Source organism: Heteronotia binoei, chromosome 10 (assembly GCF_032191835.1).
Source record: "Heteronotia binoei isolate CCM8104 ecotype False Entrance Well chromosome 10, APGP_CSIRO_Hbin_v1, whole genome shotgun sequence".
Lineage (NCBI taxonomy): Eukaryota > Metazoa > Chordata > Lepidosauria > Squamata > Gekkonidae > Heteronotia > Heteronotia binoei.
In genome coordinates, this window is record NC_083232.1 from 61,376,211 (window position 1) to 61,392,023 (window position 15,813).

At 39.1% G+C, this 15,813-nt stretch overlaps 1 protein-coding gene across 2 annotated transcripts in view; it reads left to right on the forward strand.

The window, feature by feature from the left end:
- KCNH8 (potassium voltage-gated channel subfamily H member 8) overlaps positions 1-15,813 on the forward strand; it is a 287,653-nt gene that overhangs the window by 141,474 nt on the left and 130,366 nt on the right. For both annotated transcript variants that reach the window (XM_060248762.1, XM_060248763.1), the window contains exon 3: positions 5,402-5,533. In XM_060248762.1, the coding sequence (XP_060104745.1) occupies positions 5,402-5,533 (132 nt within the window). The remainder of the gene's footprint in view (positions 1-5,401; positions 5,534-15,813) is intronic.

Here is a 15,813-nt window from a genome sequence, read left to right on the forward strand (position 1 = left end):
TCTAGAATAATTTGTGCTACCTGTACTGTGCTTGCAGTCTATGTGCTGTGCATGGGTAAGTAAGGAATGAAGCCCCTAGTTCAGGTGTGCTGAGAACTTCCCTGTTAACATATCCAGCAGGAGTACATATCTTGTTTGACAGCAGCAGCCTATTTGTGAACTGAGCTGCAAGTTGGTTCATCTCACTTTTGCGGTGCACCACCTCCCTTGAGCACCCTCATGACTGGGTAGAAGCCACAATGGATGAGTTTTATACAACTTCCTTTGCACCTGCACAGTAGAGCAAATCAATTTTCAGGTCTAGGTCAGATAGCTGAAGTGCTCAAACGAGACCCCTTTGCCCACTCTTTGTGCATACATAATAGCAGGCATCATTTAAATGGGACACACTACCTACCACTAGTGGCTGCACACTTACTGGCATCTGTGGAAAGGTGGCCCAATCAGGTATAAGGAAGCAGCAACAAAGCAATCCAGACAAAAGAAAACTACTGAAGATCCAGAGAGATCAGCAGCTACAACACTACTCTGTCCAGCAGGCTCAGATGAATGTTGTATGATAAGATACCAAAGAGTATAGCAGAAAAAAATTCCATGTGATTGTATTCCTTCTTTAAATGATTGCAGTGCTAGTGGGGGGAGGGGGCGGGGGGGGGAGGATTCACTTAATAAATGGATGTCTTTGTGTTCATCCACAGATGTGGATAGATGTCCATTAATTCAAGCTATTGATAAGTGATCTATTGAGCAATGAGCTGCATGACTGCCACACTGCTGGATCATGACATGATAAGTGGAACCAGGGACAGTTGAAGTATACCTACCCTTGTATAGAACTGGTTTAAAAATCCTGAGAAATATGGGCCTATGAAGGGGGCTTAGGAGCTTTAACAGTTAGCACCTTTATCACCTATACTTCCTAGGATTCTTTGGGGAAACCTCCAGCATTTAAGTACAAAGTTGATAAAAGTTTCTAACATAGATATACACAAATTCATGTTTGACACTGTTGTTAAAAAAAAAAAACTACAGACAGTCCATGTATAACTATTGGATCATTTGGTTCTAATAAAATATTCTTTTGTGCTTTAGTTGTGTTACTCTTTGAGTTATGAGAATCAACCTCTAGTAGATTACTCTTTCCCCCGCAATTGTCTCTTGTCATTCATATTCAAACAGTTAATACATAATCATCACAAGTTATTCCAGGTCTCACAAGGGAACCCATGTTGTGAGGCACAACGCTGGTGGGGGTAATTGATGGAAATTATGCCTACTTTACTTTGTGCAATAGATTGGTTGCATTATGTGGAATTTGTGACTATTTCTAGGGAATACTGGAAATGATTTACTGCTTGGGAAAACTGAGGATAGAAACTGGATTCGAGGCAATATTAACCGGGGGGGGGGGGGGGGGGTCCATCAGCTGCCTTTCAGTACTGCTATTATGGAAACTAAAGCTCTGGCTGATATTCAAGAATAAAATGTTGTTTCTTGTAACCCCCAGGGCAGCTGTTGTAGTGAGGCAATTCCTCACCTTCCTAGCACTCCAGAGGTGGGAAAAAAGCAGGGCAAATTGGTATGCTCCCTTCCTTGAAAATTTCCTTTTAGAATAGCATATTTTAAAAGCTTTTTTTGTCCCATTTTGTCCATCCTATTCTGGAACTTTTTGGTTCTAATAGGCTATTCCTTTATCCATCTCTTATTTACACCCCATATCCTTCCATCATTTTAGAGAAGAAAACAGAGTGGGTGAAATTAAGGACAGAGTCTAGCAGGCTAGTGTTTAGGGGCCTGGAGTTCTCCTGGAATTACCACTGTTCTCCAAACTACAGAAATCAATTCTACTGGAGAAAATGTCTGCTTTAGAGTGTAAACTCCAAAGTAGACCATAGATTTCAGGTAAAATTCTGAAATCCTGCCCCAGGCTCTTCCCTAAAATCTCCATGAATTTCCCAGGCAGGATGTGGTGATCCTACTAGCAAGAATAACACAATATAGGCTAAAATACTGTCCAGACCATGTGGGACACCCTGTGTACTACATATGCACAGGCAATAACCTAAGGTGCCAGAGGTGAAGGAATACTAACCAGCCTTGCCACCATCTACCCTATCCTATGGCAAGTGGCAACCCTAGGAGGTCTCCCAAAGGGCTTTTTCTCTTCTTCCTTTCCTCACAGTTTAGTGGGTAAGGAGGACACGTGACATCCATGTCACAGTGTGGGCAGCAGGCACCAGCTTCCCACTTGCATCCATCTCAGCAGGTAGTTTCCCTATCCTAGCCTAAGATGTCCCAAATCCCTGGGCCTGTCCTGTGTGCCATAAGCAAAAAAAAAGGCAGGAAATGCAGCTGCACCTAAACAGGCAGTTCTAGAAGTTGAAAGCAGTGAAGCAAGTTGTATGCATATGTCACAACTCAGGGGGGTATTACCAATTGCTGCCACCACTCTGAGTTAAGGGTTCCCTTTGAGAAGGCCCAGAGTACCCTCCCAAGCCTTTCAGGCTTCCTGTAGCTTAGGCCAAATAATAGGCATGAGGACCAGGCAGAGTAAACAACAAAAGGTTTTATTTTAAAAGAGAAGTTCAGTGCAACATAAACAAACAAGATGCATTAAAGAGTAAAGGGGTGAAGGAAAAATAAACAAATGCCCTAACATGTCTTTCTATACAGTCCCTACTGTCTCAGTCAGACCTGGGCCTACTCACCCTTCCTCTAAGGGTGATGATCCTCTTCCTTGCAGCAGCTTTGCTCAGCTCTACCTCCTAGAAAAAGAACACCCCCTTCCTGGGCTTGGCCCTTTTATGTCCTCCTCCCAGGCCCCACCCCTTCCTGGGCCAGTTTCCCTTAAAAACCTGGCTACCCAATCAGAGGGACAGAGGGGATCCTGGGAGATGTAGGCTTTTCTCAGTAACTCCTAAGCAGGCTTCCCTGGGACCTGCAGGCCTTGCAGACCCAGGATCATGACAGCATATAATGCACTTTGTGTTGTAACACATTTATACCTCAGAGAACACATTGGTCCTACTTCACAGCTGAAGAACAGTGGGACAAAGTAATATGACTAGCCCAAAATCAGCTATTACATTTTTGCTAAATAATTCTTAATAATAAATGTTAATGGAAAATGACATCAATTTGAGAATATGTGGAATGCTTTTCCTGAATTATTAGGATTGTGAAAAGAAAATGACCAATGTTATAGCACCCCTGTTATAATATGATATGGCCTCATTTTGAATACTGTGTACAATTCTGGTCATTGTATCTCAAAAAGGACATCACAGAGTTGTAAAAAGTATTGAATAAGGCAACCAAGATGATTAAGGGGTTGGAACACCTTCCCTGTGAGGAAAGGTTGAAGAGGCTGAGGCTTTTCAATTTAGAAAAGAGACAATTAAGGGGGAACATTATAGAGGTTTATAAAATCATACACAGGATGGAGAAAGTTGACAAAGAACATTTTCTCCTCCCAAAATACTAGATTTCGAGGGCATCCAAGGAAGCCAATGGGCCATAACTTCAGGACAAAAAGAGTGATTCACACATTGATTCAAATATGAAATTTACTGCCAGAGAATGTAGTGATGCCTGCAACCACAGATAGCATTAAAAGGGAGTTAGATGCATTCATGTAGGATAGGTTTATCAGGGGCTAGTAGTCATGGTCACTAAAGGAATCCTCTACTTTCAGAGGCAATCAGGAGGCAACAACAGGGAAAGACCTCAGCTTCTATACCCTTATTGGACCTCCAGAGAAACTGGTTGGCCACTGTGTGAGACCATAGCCAATTGCCTAAGGTGCCAGACTACTGGATTAGATAGGCCTCTGGTCTGATCCAGCTGGGCTCTTTTTATGTTGTTATCTTCTTAATTTTTGAGCAATGGAAGTATTTTCCTTAGAATTAAGAAGCAGAATAAAACCTTATCACCCATCCGATTCCAGTTCCAAGGCCAGTAAACTACACAAAGAGAATGTTGTTCCTTTCCATACAACATGAGAATCTGCTCTTTATTTTACCTTCCATTCCCAGAGGAACATGATCCTAAATATGAAACCACAATTACTTTAAAAAATACCCTAGATAAGATGTGTTTTATCCTCTAAAATTATCATGATCTTTCACTGTATACAGGGTGCAATCACATGAGAGATTAGGTCCACCCTAGCCACTCCTCCCCTCCAAATTTAATGTGCATGATGACACATACACATTCCCCCTTCCCGAGTCCTGTCTGTCTTTACCTTGCATGCATGGTGCATTTCCTGGCCATCTGGATGGCTGAGGCATGCCATGCACACTCCCCACATGTCCAGGAGTGTCTGGATGCTCACCTAAGTGCATGCATGGCCTGTGCCTATTATGGACACTGTGAGATTGTCATGGCATGCCTCTTCCTGGAGTGGCTTTTTCAAAGCTGAGACACCACCACGACAAATTCTCGGTGTGATCACAGTGTTTACAAAACTGATGTCTATTAGATTATTTTTTCAGTGATGTCTGTGTTCATTTCACAATGCAAGAAATAACTGGAGGTGTTTTTCCTGAAATATCCCTATGAATTGAAACTTGTGGTTAATATTAATTACATTCAGTAATAAAAACACTCTTTGCATATTAAATAAATTGTTTTATTATTTTAAAAAAGTTTTAACAGGCAAATTTAATTCTGTGCATTTTAGAGAAGAATAAATAATCCTGCCATGCTGCTATGAGGCAATTAACACTTAGTATGAAAGACATTTATTACAGTAATTCTCATAAGCATAAGATATCAGATACTTTCCTGCACAGAATTCAAGCATTTAATGGTTTTCGGATTGCCTGTATTTAACAGCTGAGATTTGAGGAGCAATGCTTCAGCTGCTATTTTAAGGAAGGGTGTGATTAGTTTTAATGTCTTTGAAACAGTGGACTGAGACATTAGATGTCTGGTCTGCAGCCAAGGCTGTGTGAGAGTGAAGAGAGAAGAAAAAGACCTGATAATATGAACTAATGGCATTTCAGAATAAACGGAAGCTTCAGATGTCAGAGTTAACATAGTGGGGGACATTCCATTAAAATGGAAACACAGGCCTCCATTAAAAGTTCAAAGGAAAATGGGATGCAAGAAGAGATAGAAGGTTCATTACACTCTATTAATGATCCCCAGAGATGTATATTGCATTTAAATTAGTGCTTTGCTTTCAGAGAAATAAGCATTACCAGGTTTTGGCCGATGATGCAAAGAGATTTACTGAGAATTGAGCATCTGTGATTTTCTAACTATTGTCTAAATAAGATTTGTGGAGTTTGGAACTGTGACTTAAATATTTTTTTTTGGGGGGGGGGGGGTTGTTTTGTTTTTTGGTCTTCCAAAGGACAGTTGTGTCAATTAAATATATTCTTTTTCCATACAGGGTCTTCATTTTGGTGCCTATTGGACATTGTCCCTATTAAGAATGAAAAGGGGGATGTAGTTCTGTTTCTGGCTTCTTTCAAGGATATCACAGTTACAAAGGTGAAGCTTGCACAGGAGGATAAAAAAGAAGGTACATATAAAAATGGATGTGACATAAACTTAGGGTGCAGAAGATGTATTATTATGAAAACAACCGGGCTATACATTTACAATATACCATGAATGCATAATGTTGGTACTGTTGTTGTAATCATGTTAGTTTATAGAAACTACTGAATTTCACAATTGAACTGTCTCAACTCAAAACACTCTGTTAACAATGTTGCTTCACACAATTTTCTCTTTCTTCACACCCAATTGATCCTGTTAATTGATACAATGTTTAACTTGTTTTGACAATTGCATATAGATGATATTAAAAAAAACTGTAAAAGCAACAAGTACTGCTAGAAATGAAAATATGCAATGAAAACAGGCAAAACAAAAACTTTCACAACATACAAATGAAACAAATGCACGGCATATTTGTAAATTCTATATTGGAGCTGGAAAATCAAAATTCACTGCTAGTTTATTGCTGGAAAAGCAATGTGGTATGTCCCACCTATATGGTTAACATTTGACCAGCAGTAATTGTTCATTAAATTGGTATCAAAGATCAAGCAATTGTTTTTGCCATTTTGCCAAAGAGGAGTGTGGAATTTTTTTTTGTGGGGGGGAGGGGGAATGAATTTATTTCTGTCTTCTAGGAACAAATACTTCCAGAACGTGTCCTTTCCAAAGCAGCAACTGCATTTTTAAATCAATAACAAAAAATAAGACCAGATTTCAAAAGTTGTCTTTTTGATTTCATTTCTTCCCCTCGAGGAATAATCCTGTGAGTTTTATGTTCACACAATATTTGGAAAAGAGAGGGATATCAGTGAGGATGTGATGTCATGTCCTGTGGCATCACATCTTGTGATGTCATTTACAGGTCAACATTCTGCTTTTCAACTTCTCCCCTTTCTGTGAAGTCATTTCCTCTCACAAAAATGCAGATTCTGAATTTAAATTTCCTGCCTTGTATCACTCACCCTTAAAAACATCTCAAAAATGTATTTGGGTTTTTCTAAGTGTTAAGGAGGAAAATCCAAAATAAAGTCTCAGAGGAGAACACTAGCCAACAACAGTCCCATCCTAGTCTCAATTCTCAAGTGGCCTCCAACCTTTATTGTCTTTACAAACAACTCTCAATGTTTCTTCTAGGCTGTATGGTATAACACAAGATAAATGGAAATTCTGGAGCATCCACTTTCTGTGAACACCCTAGAGTTCCATTTCTCTTAGCCTCTAGGAGGATTGATCTTTGTAGTCTGGAGATCTATTTTAATTCAGAGAGAACCCCGGGTCCCATCCACACACATACTGGTTACTCTAGGATCAATAATAATTAATGACTATATTTAAACTATAAATTGTCTAAAGTTTGGAAGAAGTCAAAAGTAGTAGCTCTTATTGTGAAAGTATAGATGTTTTCTGCTGACTCCAAATGCTTTGAATGAAATTTTTATAGTTCTTTGATTGCAGCAATTTTATTGTAATGGCTTCTTTGTCTTTAGTGTGATATTATCATATTTTTATCAAGTGTATTTTGCCTCATTGTCGCTTTTAAGTCACCTATATGGTCACCTATAAGTCACTGTGAAAACTTGGAAAACTGTAGACCCCAAAGTATATTTTTGGATAAAATAAAGATTCCAGCCTCCTGTACTTATTAACTCTTTGTTGCAATTCCAAATGTTTAAAGTTCAGTAAAATAATAAGTTAGGAGGTTATATTATTGCTGGGTGAAGGATGATGGAACTGGCTTTCTAAACAATATACTGTTGTCTGATAATATTAGAACATTTCTTAATACAAGTAGTTACCACTTAATAAATAAGGGTTTTTTTCTGGAAAGGCATTTAACCATGCTGAATGGCCTTACTAAAGGACTGTACTTGAATGTTTTAATGTGGAACAGCGTTTTATCAACTAAGTGATAATCTACAGGCATTCACTGTGGTATTCACTGAGCAGTAGGGACTTTTCGTCACCCCCAACATTTGCATTTCTACTTAGCTTGCCTCTTTTAGAAGTTCCATCTTTTTATTCCACTTGGTGATGGAAGTATAAGCTGTATGGGTATTCTATAGTATTACCATTTCAGCATTTTTTCAGTTGTTTGTCATGGTTTATTGTTTTATGATACAACTTGGTTTCTTAACCACTTGGGTATTATTTATTTATTACATTTTCTCTGTAGGGTCCCCTTTGCTCCTAGCCATGGCCTCCACCATGGCTTGAGAACTGCTCCCACCAGTGATTTAAATCACATGAGAAGAAGGCTGGCAGAATTAGCCAGCTCCAGCCAGCCTCCCCATGTGATTTAAAGATGGTCGGTGGCTGCTTCCACCATGAGGCTTGTCATTCCAGTCACAGTTCCTGTACTCCTAGGCACTGTCCTTCCACCCTGCAGGCTGTCATTTCAGGCCCAGAGCAGTTTATCTGGTTCCAGAGACCATCATTTCAGGCTCAGAACACTTATTCTATTTCCAAGGGTTATCATGCTACTGTGGAGGCTACCATTCTAGTCCAAGAGTGCTGGTTCCAGCCCCAAGGGCTGTCTTTCCAATGGAGTGGGTGTGTGGAATTCCCATCCCAGATTCCCATCTCAGGGGCTGTCATTCCATTCAGGGGGCCGTCATTCCACACTCAGAGCAGTTTTTGTAAATCTATTCCAAATTTTCATTACAACATTTGTGTGCTGTAATGTTTTTCAGTAGAGCCCATGCAAGTTAATTGGCATTTCTGGATTCATTATGTCTAGTGGGCATTCCTGCATCTCCCATTATGTTCAATGGGCAATTCTGTCATTCATGTTAGTGCATTTCTCCTTGTTTCGCTTAGATTCTCTACTTTGGCATGGGTTGTATTAAGTTTGCCATATTGCCCCACTGATTCTGCTGAAATTTCCTCATTCTGCATTGGTTTTGTTGGGCTTGCTGGTTCTGTTTCCATTAGGGAGCTTTCAGCCAGTGGTTGTTTTGCTGGTTCTTGTGTCTTTGGCTATTCTTTGCCCTGGAAAAATCATGTAACTTTTTCCCCAGTAGAAAACAATGCTGGGGGCACCTCACTCAGGGACCCATAGATTTTGACATCTTGGTTCAATTCACTTGAAACCTGGGAGCTATTTAGCAGAGAGTTACCATCAGCTGTGCTACAATTTTTACCCAATTTGCTTAAAAAACAGCCCTTCCAGCCTCCCAGAAATATTCTCCATAGGGAATAATGGAGTCAAATAATATTAGAATCCTGCCCCCCCCCATTAAAAAAAACAGCCCTTCCAGCCTCCCAGAAATATTCCCCATAGGGAATAATGGAGTCAAATAATATTAGAATCCCCCTCCCAATTAAAAAAAAACTTGGCTCCTGCTACCAAACCAATATTTGGGACCTGAATAACTGGAAATACTGATATTTTTCAGTTCCCTGATATTTGGAGAAAAAAAAATACTGGCTGCATGTTTGTGTGTGGTACACATCCCTAATGCGTACAGTCAACACATATGGCTACTTGCATGCAATTCTAATGCTATTCAATTCGAAAGAACTTTGCCTGTCCATAATTTGGTTACAACACAGACACAATGGCAGGACATGTTTAATTAGAGTTCGCTGTCTCAGAATGTAGGATAGGTCAAGTCTGGACTTGATAAGGAAATTAGGGGTTTCTCTGGTCTATGCTTTTCAATTTCCAAATATAAATTTGCCTGTGAAACTGAACACAAATTGGCTCATTCACTTTAGTGTCCTATAATGCAACATGTTCAGATCTTAACTGTCTATAACAGGGCTGGATTTTGGATGATCTGATCATTTTCCACCTTTGATTTGTGTCTTTTCCCCATCTCTATTAACAATGTGCATATATGTATGTATTTATAACACACTTTATGAAAGTATATGGTCAACAGGTACATTTTGGTTTACCAAAGCACAGAAATGTATGTGTGAACCAGTAAAGCACTGCACAACAAATCTTGATGCAATCATATGTATAGTCATTTTGCTTTATTACAGTACTTTATCAAAATGCACATTCAATATTGAAAATAGGTAGAAAAGATGTAAATGAATAGAAGGGACTGAATAATGCAGATCTTCCCATTTTAGAATTAATTTTAGAAATTATTCTAGTTGAATAAGAACTAGTAAGGAGTAAAAAAAGGTATAGATTGTTCTTCTTGGAGAATGAAGGAATAGAAAGGAAGAAATACTTCCTTGTGTTTGACAGGTAAAGTACTGAGGCACAATTCAGAAATAAACACATTGATAAATACATTGGGACTGTTGGATTAGGCATCAAATCAGGAGCTGCAGGTTGGTATTAGAAGGTTATACAGCTTGTTGGGGAGACACTGCTGACTCAAAATGGCCTCTGCTAGGTACTTCTATAGGAAAGGTCTGATAAGGACTTGTAGAACTTCTTCTGCATGTGGTATTAGGGTAGATTCTATCAGCAGTCACATTATGCACACAGACTCAGCTGCCTTGCTTCAGCCCTTCTACAAAGAAGTGATCCATGCTTTTAAGATGTGAGATTTCTTTGAAAAGCTGTGAACAAATAACTTTTATTAAACAGATAGCTTTTGCTCTTGAATTATGGATACGCATACATCCAAATAAAAGTCTTTATCATTTCCCAGGAACCAGGGTTTCACTGCAGGGTATAAACATTTTCTCAGAGAAGAAAGGTCACTTAGTAAACAGGGAAATATATATAGGTGCTGAACCCTCTGTATGTCAAGAGACAAATTCTGTTCTTTTTCAGAGAAGCAGAGAACAGAGAAAATTCACAAGGCCAAAGGAGTACTTCATATTCGCACTGGAATAACAGAGGACAGAATCTTACCATACTATACAAATATTTATGTGACAAAATGCTGCAGTGTAGATGAAAAGATTTCTATAATCTTTCTCCTGTTAACTGATGAGACTCCTTTGCTAATTATGTGGCTATCATCAAAGTTCTATCTACAGTGCCTTGCAACCCTCAATCCCAATTTTGTTCCCCATTCATAGAATAATAATTCTGCACATATTGCCCTTTATCTATTTGACATACATTTTGTTTTGAGCTATCAAATTGGATCCAGGCACAAAATCTAATCGCTTAAGAATATCATAATTCTTTCATTCATTTTAAAACTTCTCCCTGAAGGCAGTGACAATAGACTTAAATTGAATGGGCAATACTGAAACAATGGATGGAAGAGAGTTGGGATTTCAAGACTTAAGTGGCTTTCATAGCTAATTACCCATCCCTGTAAAATGTAAAAACTGAATGATATATGCCAAGTAAGCTTTCAGAATATGGAGCACCTTGGAATAGAGTTTAAGTATACTTTTAGCAGACAGCATCTAGAGACAAGAGTCACTGGAAAAGACAATAGTGTTAGGAAAAGTTGAAGGCAGCCGGACAAGAAGAAGACCCAACATGAGGTGGATGCATCAATCAACGAAGCCACAGCCCTCAGTTTGCAAGAGCTGAGCAAGGCTGTTAATAATAGGATGATTTGGAGGACATTAATTTATAGAGTTGTTTTAATTTAAAAGCTACTTGATAGCACACATCTATTTTGGAGTTACTAACGTTAGGATCTAAATCAAGAATTAGATGCTGCCTAAAATTTCCATATGTGCAACTGGTAGGGTTCTCAGCCTCCCCTTGGGGGCAGGGGTTCCCCTGATTTCAGGACCTCCAACTCACTGGCACAGGATTGGCTAGTGGGGGAGCCCCACTCCTGAAGAGCTCTGTCAGCGCTTGACATCCCTGGTGCAATGACTTCAGCTGGAAGTGATGTAATTGTGCTGGGCATATCATGTGGGAATGCTCTAGCATTTGGGTAAAAAACCCACACGACATGCCTGGTGCAATTACATCACTTCTGGGTGACATTATCACTTGGTGCACATGAGGACAGTCGCTCTGCTGGCAGCCAAGTAAGACCTGGCAACCCTAGCAAGGGGGGCAATAATTGCCACCTCACATGGAAGGCTTCCAAGGCCCCAGTAACAGCATTTTAGGGGAGTCAGGAAAGTTATGCTTCTGCCATTGGAAATGTTTCTATCCAAAGACATTTTAGGCAGCATTCAAGCTCAGGAAAGTCAAGAAAAATAATAGAAAACTATAAGTTGCTCTGAGCAATAATGTCCCATGTATCACCAGTGAAAGTCCAGCCCATTTCTTCTGAGACACTACCCAGATGTTTTCAAATTCCTTTCCACAGTCATAGGAGCATAGAGAACTCTCTTTTAAGGTAGGGAAGAATTTTTGAGCAAATTTTTAGTTAAGTTGCATACACTAGCCTTGCTTGGTGCCCTAAGAGACTAGTGAAAGAACAAATTCGTAAAGTGCTGAATGGTGAATAGATTTTCGTACTCTTAGGTCCTAATTCATTAGTGATTACTTCCATTATTCATGCGAAGTGAGAACAGATTTTTATTGGCTAAATTGCTTAAAAGCTTGTGTGGCCTTTTAAATAAAGGGTTTGGCTTATTTCTCTGTACCTGTACAGTAAGCAGATGAAAGAGGGAGAACCTTTTCTGTCAAATCACCCCATAACAATAACTGAGTGCCTAGCTGGCCAAATCAGGAGACATTTAAAACCTGTCCCATCATGAGGCAGGGACCAGCACTTAGACCATAACTGTGTAAAATACCCTCTAAAATAATTTCATATAATAGCTAGTATACCATCTAGCAGTGAGAAAAGGAAAGTGGATGAGGGAAGGATAGCAGATAGTACATGTTAATAAATGAGATGAAAAAAGGGAAAGGCAAAGCTGGAAGACATGGGAATACGTAGAAGTAAATATAAGGGAAATAATGGTTGTTATATTAAGGTGGGATTATATTAAACATAGGTTCGTAAACTGAGTTTGAATACAAAACAGGGGATTCAAAATGTGCAGTTTCTACTGGTTGGAGAAAAGACAAGGTATTGGTGTGGTTGGTGGTTCCTTTTCTTTTTGTTGATTGATTCATTTTCTAGGTGTTGCCTTATGGAAAGCTGACATCTATGACATGTGGGATAGGTAGGGTTGCCAGGTCCTACTTTGAAAATATTTGGGGACTTTGGGAGTGGAGCTCGGAGACTTTCCCATTCCCTAAAATAAATAAAAATACGGCAGTGCGGTTCCCCTGAATACAGTCTTCATTTCCATACCCCCAGCAGCTAAACTTCCACTAAATGAAAATGAACACACACTCACATAGTACTCTCACAAAGTAGCCAAAATAAACAGTTAGCAAGCACTCTTTTGTGAGCTCACTGGGGCAATTTACTCACATTGCTGACTTCTTCAGACTCAGGAAAATGAAAGAACAGCCTTGGGGGTAGAGTTTACTTCCAAAATGAGAGCAACTTGGCTCTGTCTGCTTGCCCCTTCCCCCAGCTTTCCAAGATTTAAAGGCACACACACATTCAGAAATTCAAATAGTTGCAAGCCTCTTCTAAACCTGCTGAGGTTTGAAGGCACATGGTGGCTGTTGGGGCGGGGCTTCCCCCCAACAGCCAACTAGTTGGTAGTGGGAAGGAGCCTGAAAAACTGTGAGATCCCCTCCCAGACCTGGGGACTGACCAGCCTAGGAATAGGCAAGGTCTGATGTAGGCAAATAAGGGGTCCTAGGAAGTCTGGAGGAAAGATATCTGTTTGTGGAGTCAGAGATGTGGGAGACAACATTTCCAGTGTTTTATCTTTCCACATCAAATCTCCCATTTCTAAAGATACATTGTTTCATAAAATTAATGAAAGGGTACCATTGAAAATACAATGTAAGGCAAGCCTCGCAATTTCAAAACTGTCAGTTCCCCCCCCCCCCCAGGTTATTATCCCTATGAATTGCATCAAAGAGCTGATGCAGGATTTTACCTGTTTGTTAACCAAGGAGGTGAAGGAATAAAATCCCCAAAACATATAATAATCCATTTTTTATATTTTAAAAAGTACAAATTCACCTCATTGGTCATGCAGGTCACATCAAAACCAAAGCTAAAATTCCTAGTGCTATATATCCACTCACATGGTGGAAGGGATATTGTAAGCATTATTCTGATATAGAACTAATAACTAAAGCAAATGCCAGGGTGTCCCACTAATCTCCATGGACAACAATTAAATTCTGTTGAAACAAATGTGTGGACAACCCCAGCCAGTGCACTGCATGCCACACATGGTCCTAAAATTTCAGAGCAGTCCTAAAAAAAGTTGCACCTTTCTAGGCCTATTGACTTTCTTGGATATACAATGGTGTAACTCTGCTTAGGACTGCACTGTCAAGACAGTTTCTTTTTCTTAAAAAATTAAGGTGTGTTTTAATTTAATTATTGTTACAATAAAAATAATTTCCATATGAAACACTGAATTTGATTTATTATTTGGGTTTTCGCCTCTTAATCAATTACTTCATTCAAATATTTGATTCTATTGAGACATAAAATTGACTTGAGCCTTTTTTTAAAAAAAGGTTACTGAATATCTCGAACAAACATGCCAGATCAGATTATGCTGTGTTCAGGGCATCAAAGAATTTCTCAGAACATTTTTAAGAAGAAAAAAAAATCATCATCCTTTTTTCAGGAAAACCCACATCACTGTGTAGATGACAGTAGGAGAGTTGTGGGGGAGTGTGTTTTTTGATGTGCATTGAAGTGTAGTGAAGCTTCATAATAGTTACGGTAATTCTTTCTTTGTCACAATATCCTTATGCAGTAATCATTATTATTCCCAGCTGATGTGCAGCTGATTCTGAGGTTAATAATTTCCCCAAGATTGTTGGCAAAAAAGAGAACATCATTTAAATGAAATCAAAGATGTCTACTTATGATGATAATCTCTTAATAGTTCCTCAGAAGAAGCTTCAACTCACTATCATCAGCAATAAACAGCACCTAATAGGAAAGGGCAGAAAGATTTAGCAGCCGTAATAGCATTGCTTGTTATGCAGCATTTTGAACCATTGTTTTGGAGATCTGACTGTAACTATGCCCTGACCTAAATGGGGACAATGTGTGCATTCTGTCTAAAAACTCAGTATTGGGTAGTAGCTTATAATGCTTTGATGGTATAGGATGTCATTATCTAAGAAACAGCTAAAAAAACCAAAGTCTATGTTTTCAATAGCAAATCAGTAGAAAAGCCTGTAAGGTTGTAACTATGATGTAAAAAGCTTTCTTCACCAGTTGTACCAGGTGTATGAACTGTTCCCATAATAACATAGAGGGAGAGGCAGGCTTCCGGTGTTTCTTTACTAATGGATTTGCTTTGCATTTAAGCTTTCACATCAATCATGTAGGCATCAAGTCTTTCTGTTTTCTTTTTTGTGTCAGTGTCTAGATATACTTGTTATCTATTGCTAATTTCCGGCTGTGCTAATTGGGTTTCTCTTCCCCTCATCTGTATATTTGGCATTGATTTTAATTAGACTCAACTGATGGACAGCTTCGTTTGAGGCTCCCCAAATTCCTTTTCTCATTTCTGGCTGCATGCAATAGCATTTATTTTAAAACCTATTTAAAAGACTCTAGTAGCACCTTTAAAGGTGAGGTAAAATGGTTTTATTGAAAGAGGATGAGGTTTTATAAGCAATTCCCTTTTTGACAAGATGTTCAAATGGAACTGTGAGTAAAAAAAAAAAATAGTTCATGAGATGTTTACACACAGAACTCAGGGAGAAAACAGACCCACATTCTAATGTGCTGCGACTGGCATAGACCCCAGTATTTATTTCTTAGGTATTTATTTTCTGTGCATAACATGTGTGATGAAGCCACTTGCAGCACACCCATGCTAAAGACACATGTGACCTTTAAAAAGAATTCATTGGCCTGTAAAAGGCGTGTGAATTCTACTTCTATATTCATCTACCTCTAGCAAAACTCTAAATAAAGCACTGATATGGGACTCTGTGGTGGAGCCTGGAATTCTCGTGGAATTATATTTCCAGACTGCAACCAAGATGATTCAGAGGTTGGAGCACCTTCCTTATCAGGAAAGGCTGAAGAGTCTAGGGGTGCATTCATGCTACACTGAATAATGCATTTTGCAACTGAATTTTTACTATTCTTACACAGTAAAAATCTAGTTGCAAAATGCATTATTAGTGTAGTGTGAATGCACCCTGGGACTTTTCAGTTTAGAAAAGAGACAACTAAGGGGGGGACATGATAAAGGATTATAAAATTATTCATGGAGTAGAGACAGCTAACAAAGAAAACTTTTTCTCCTTCTTCCCAAATACTAGAGGGCATCCAATTAAACTGATGGGCAGTATGTTCAAGACAGATGAAAGGAAACACTACTTTACACAGAGAGTGATTAAAA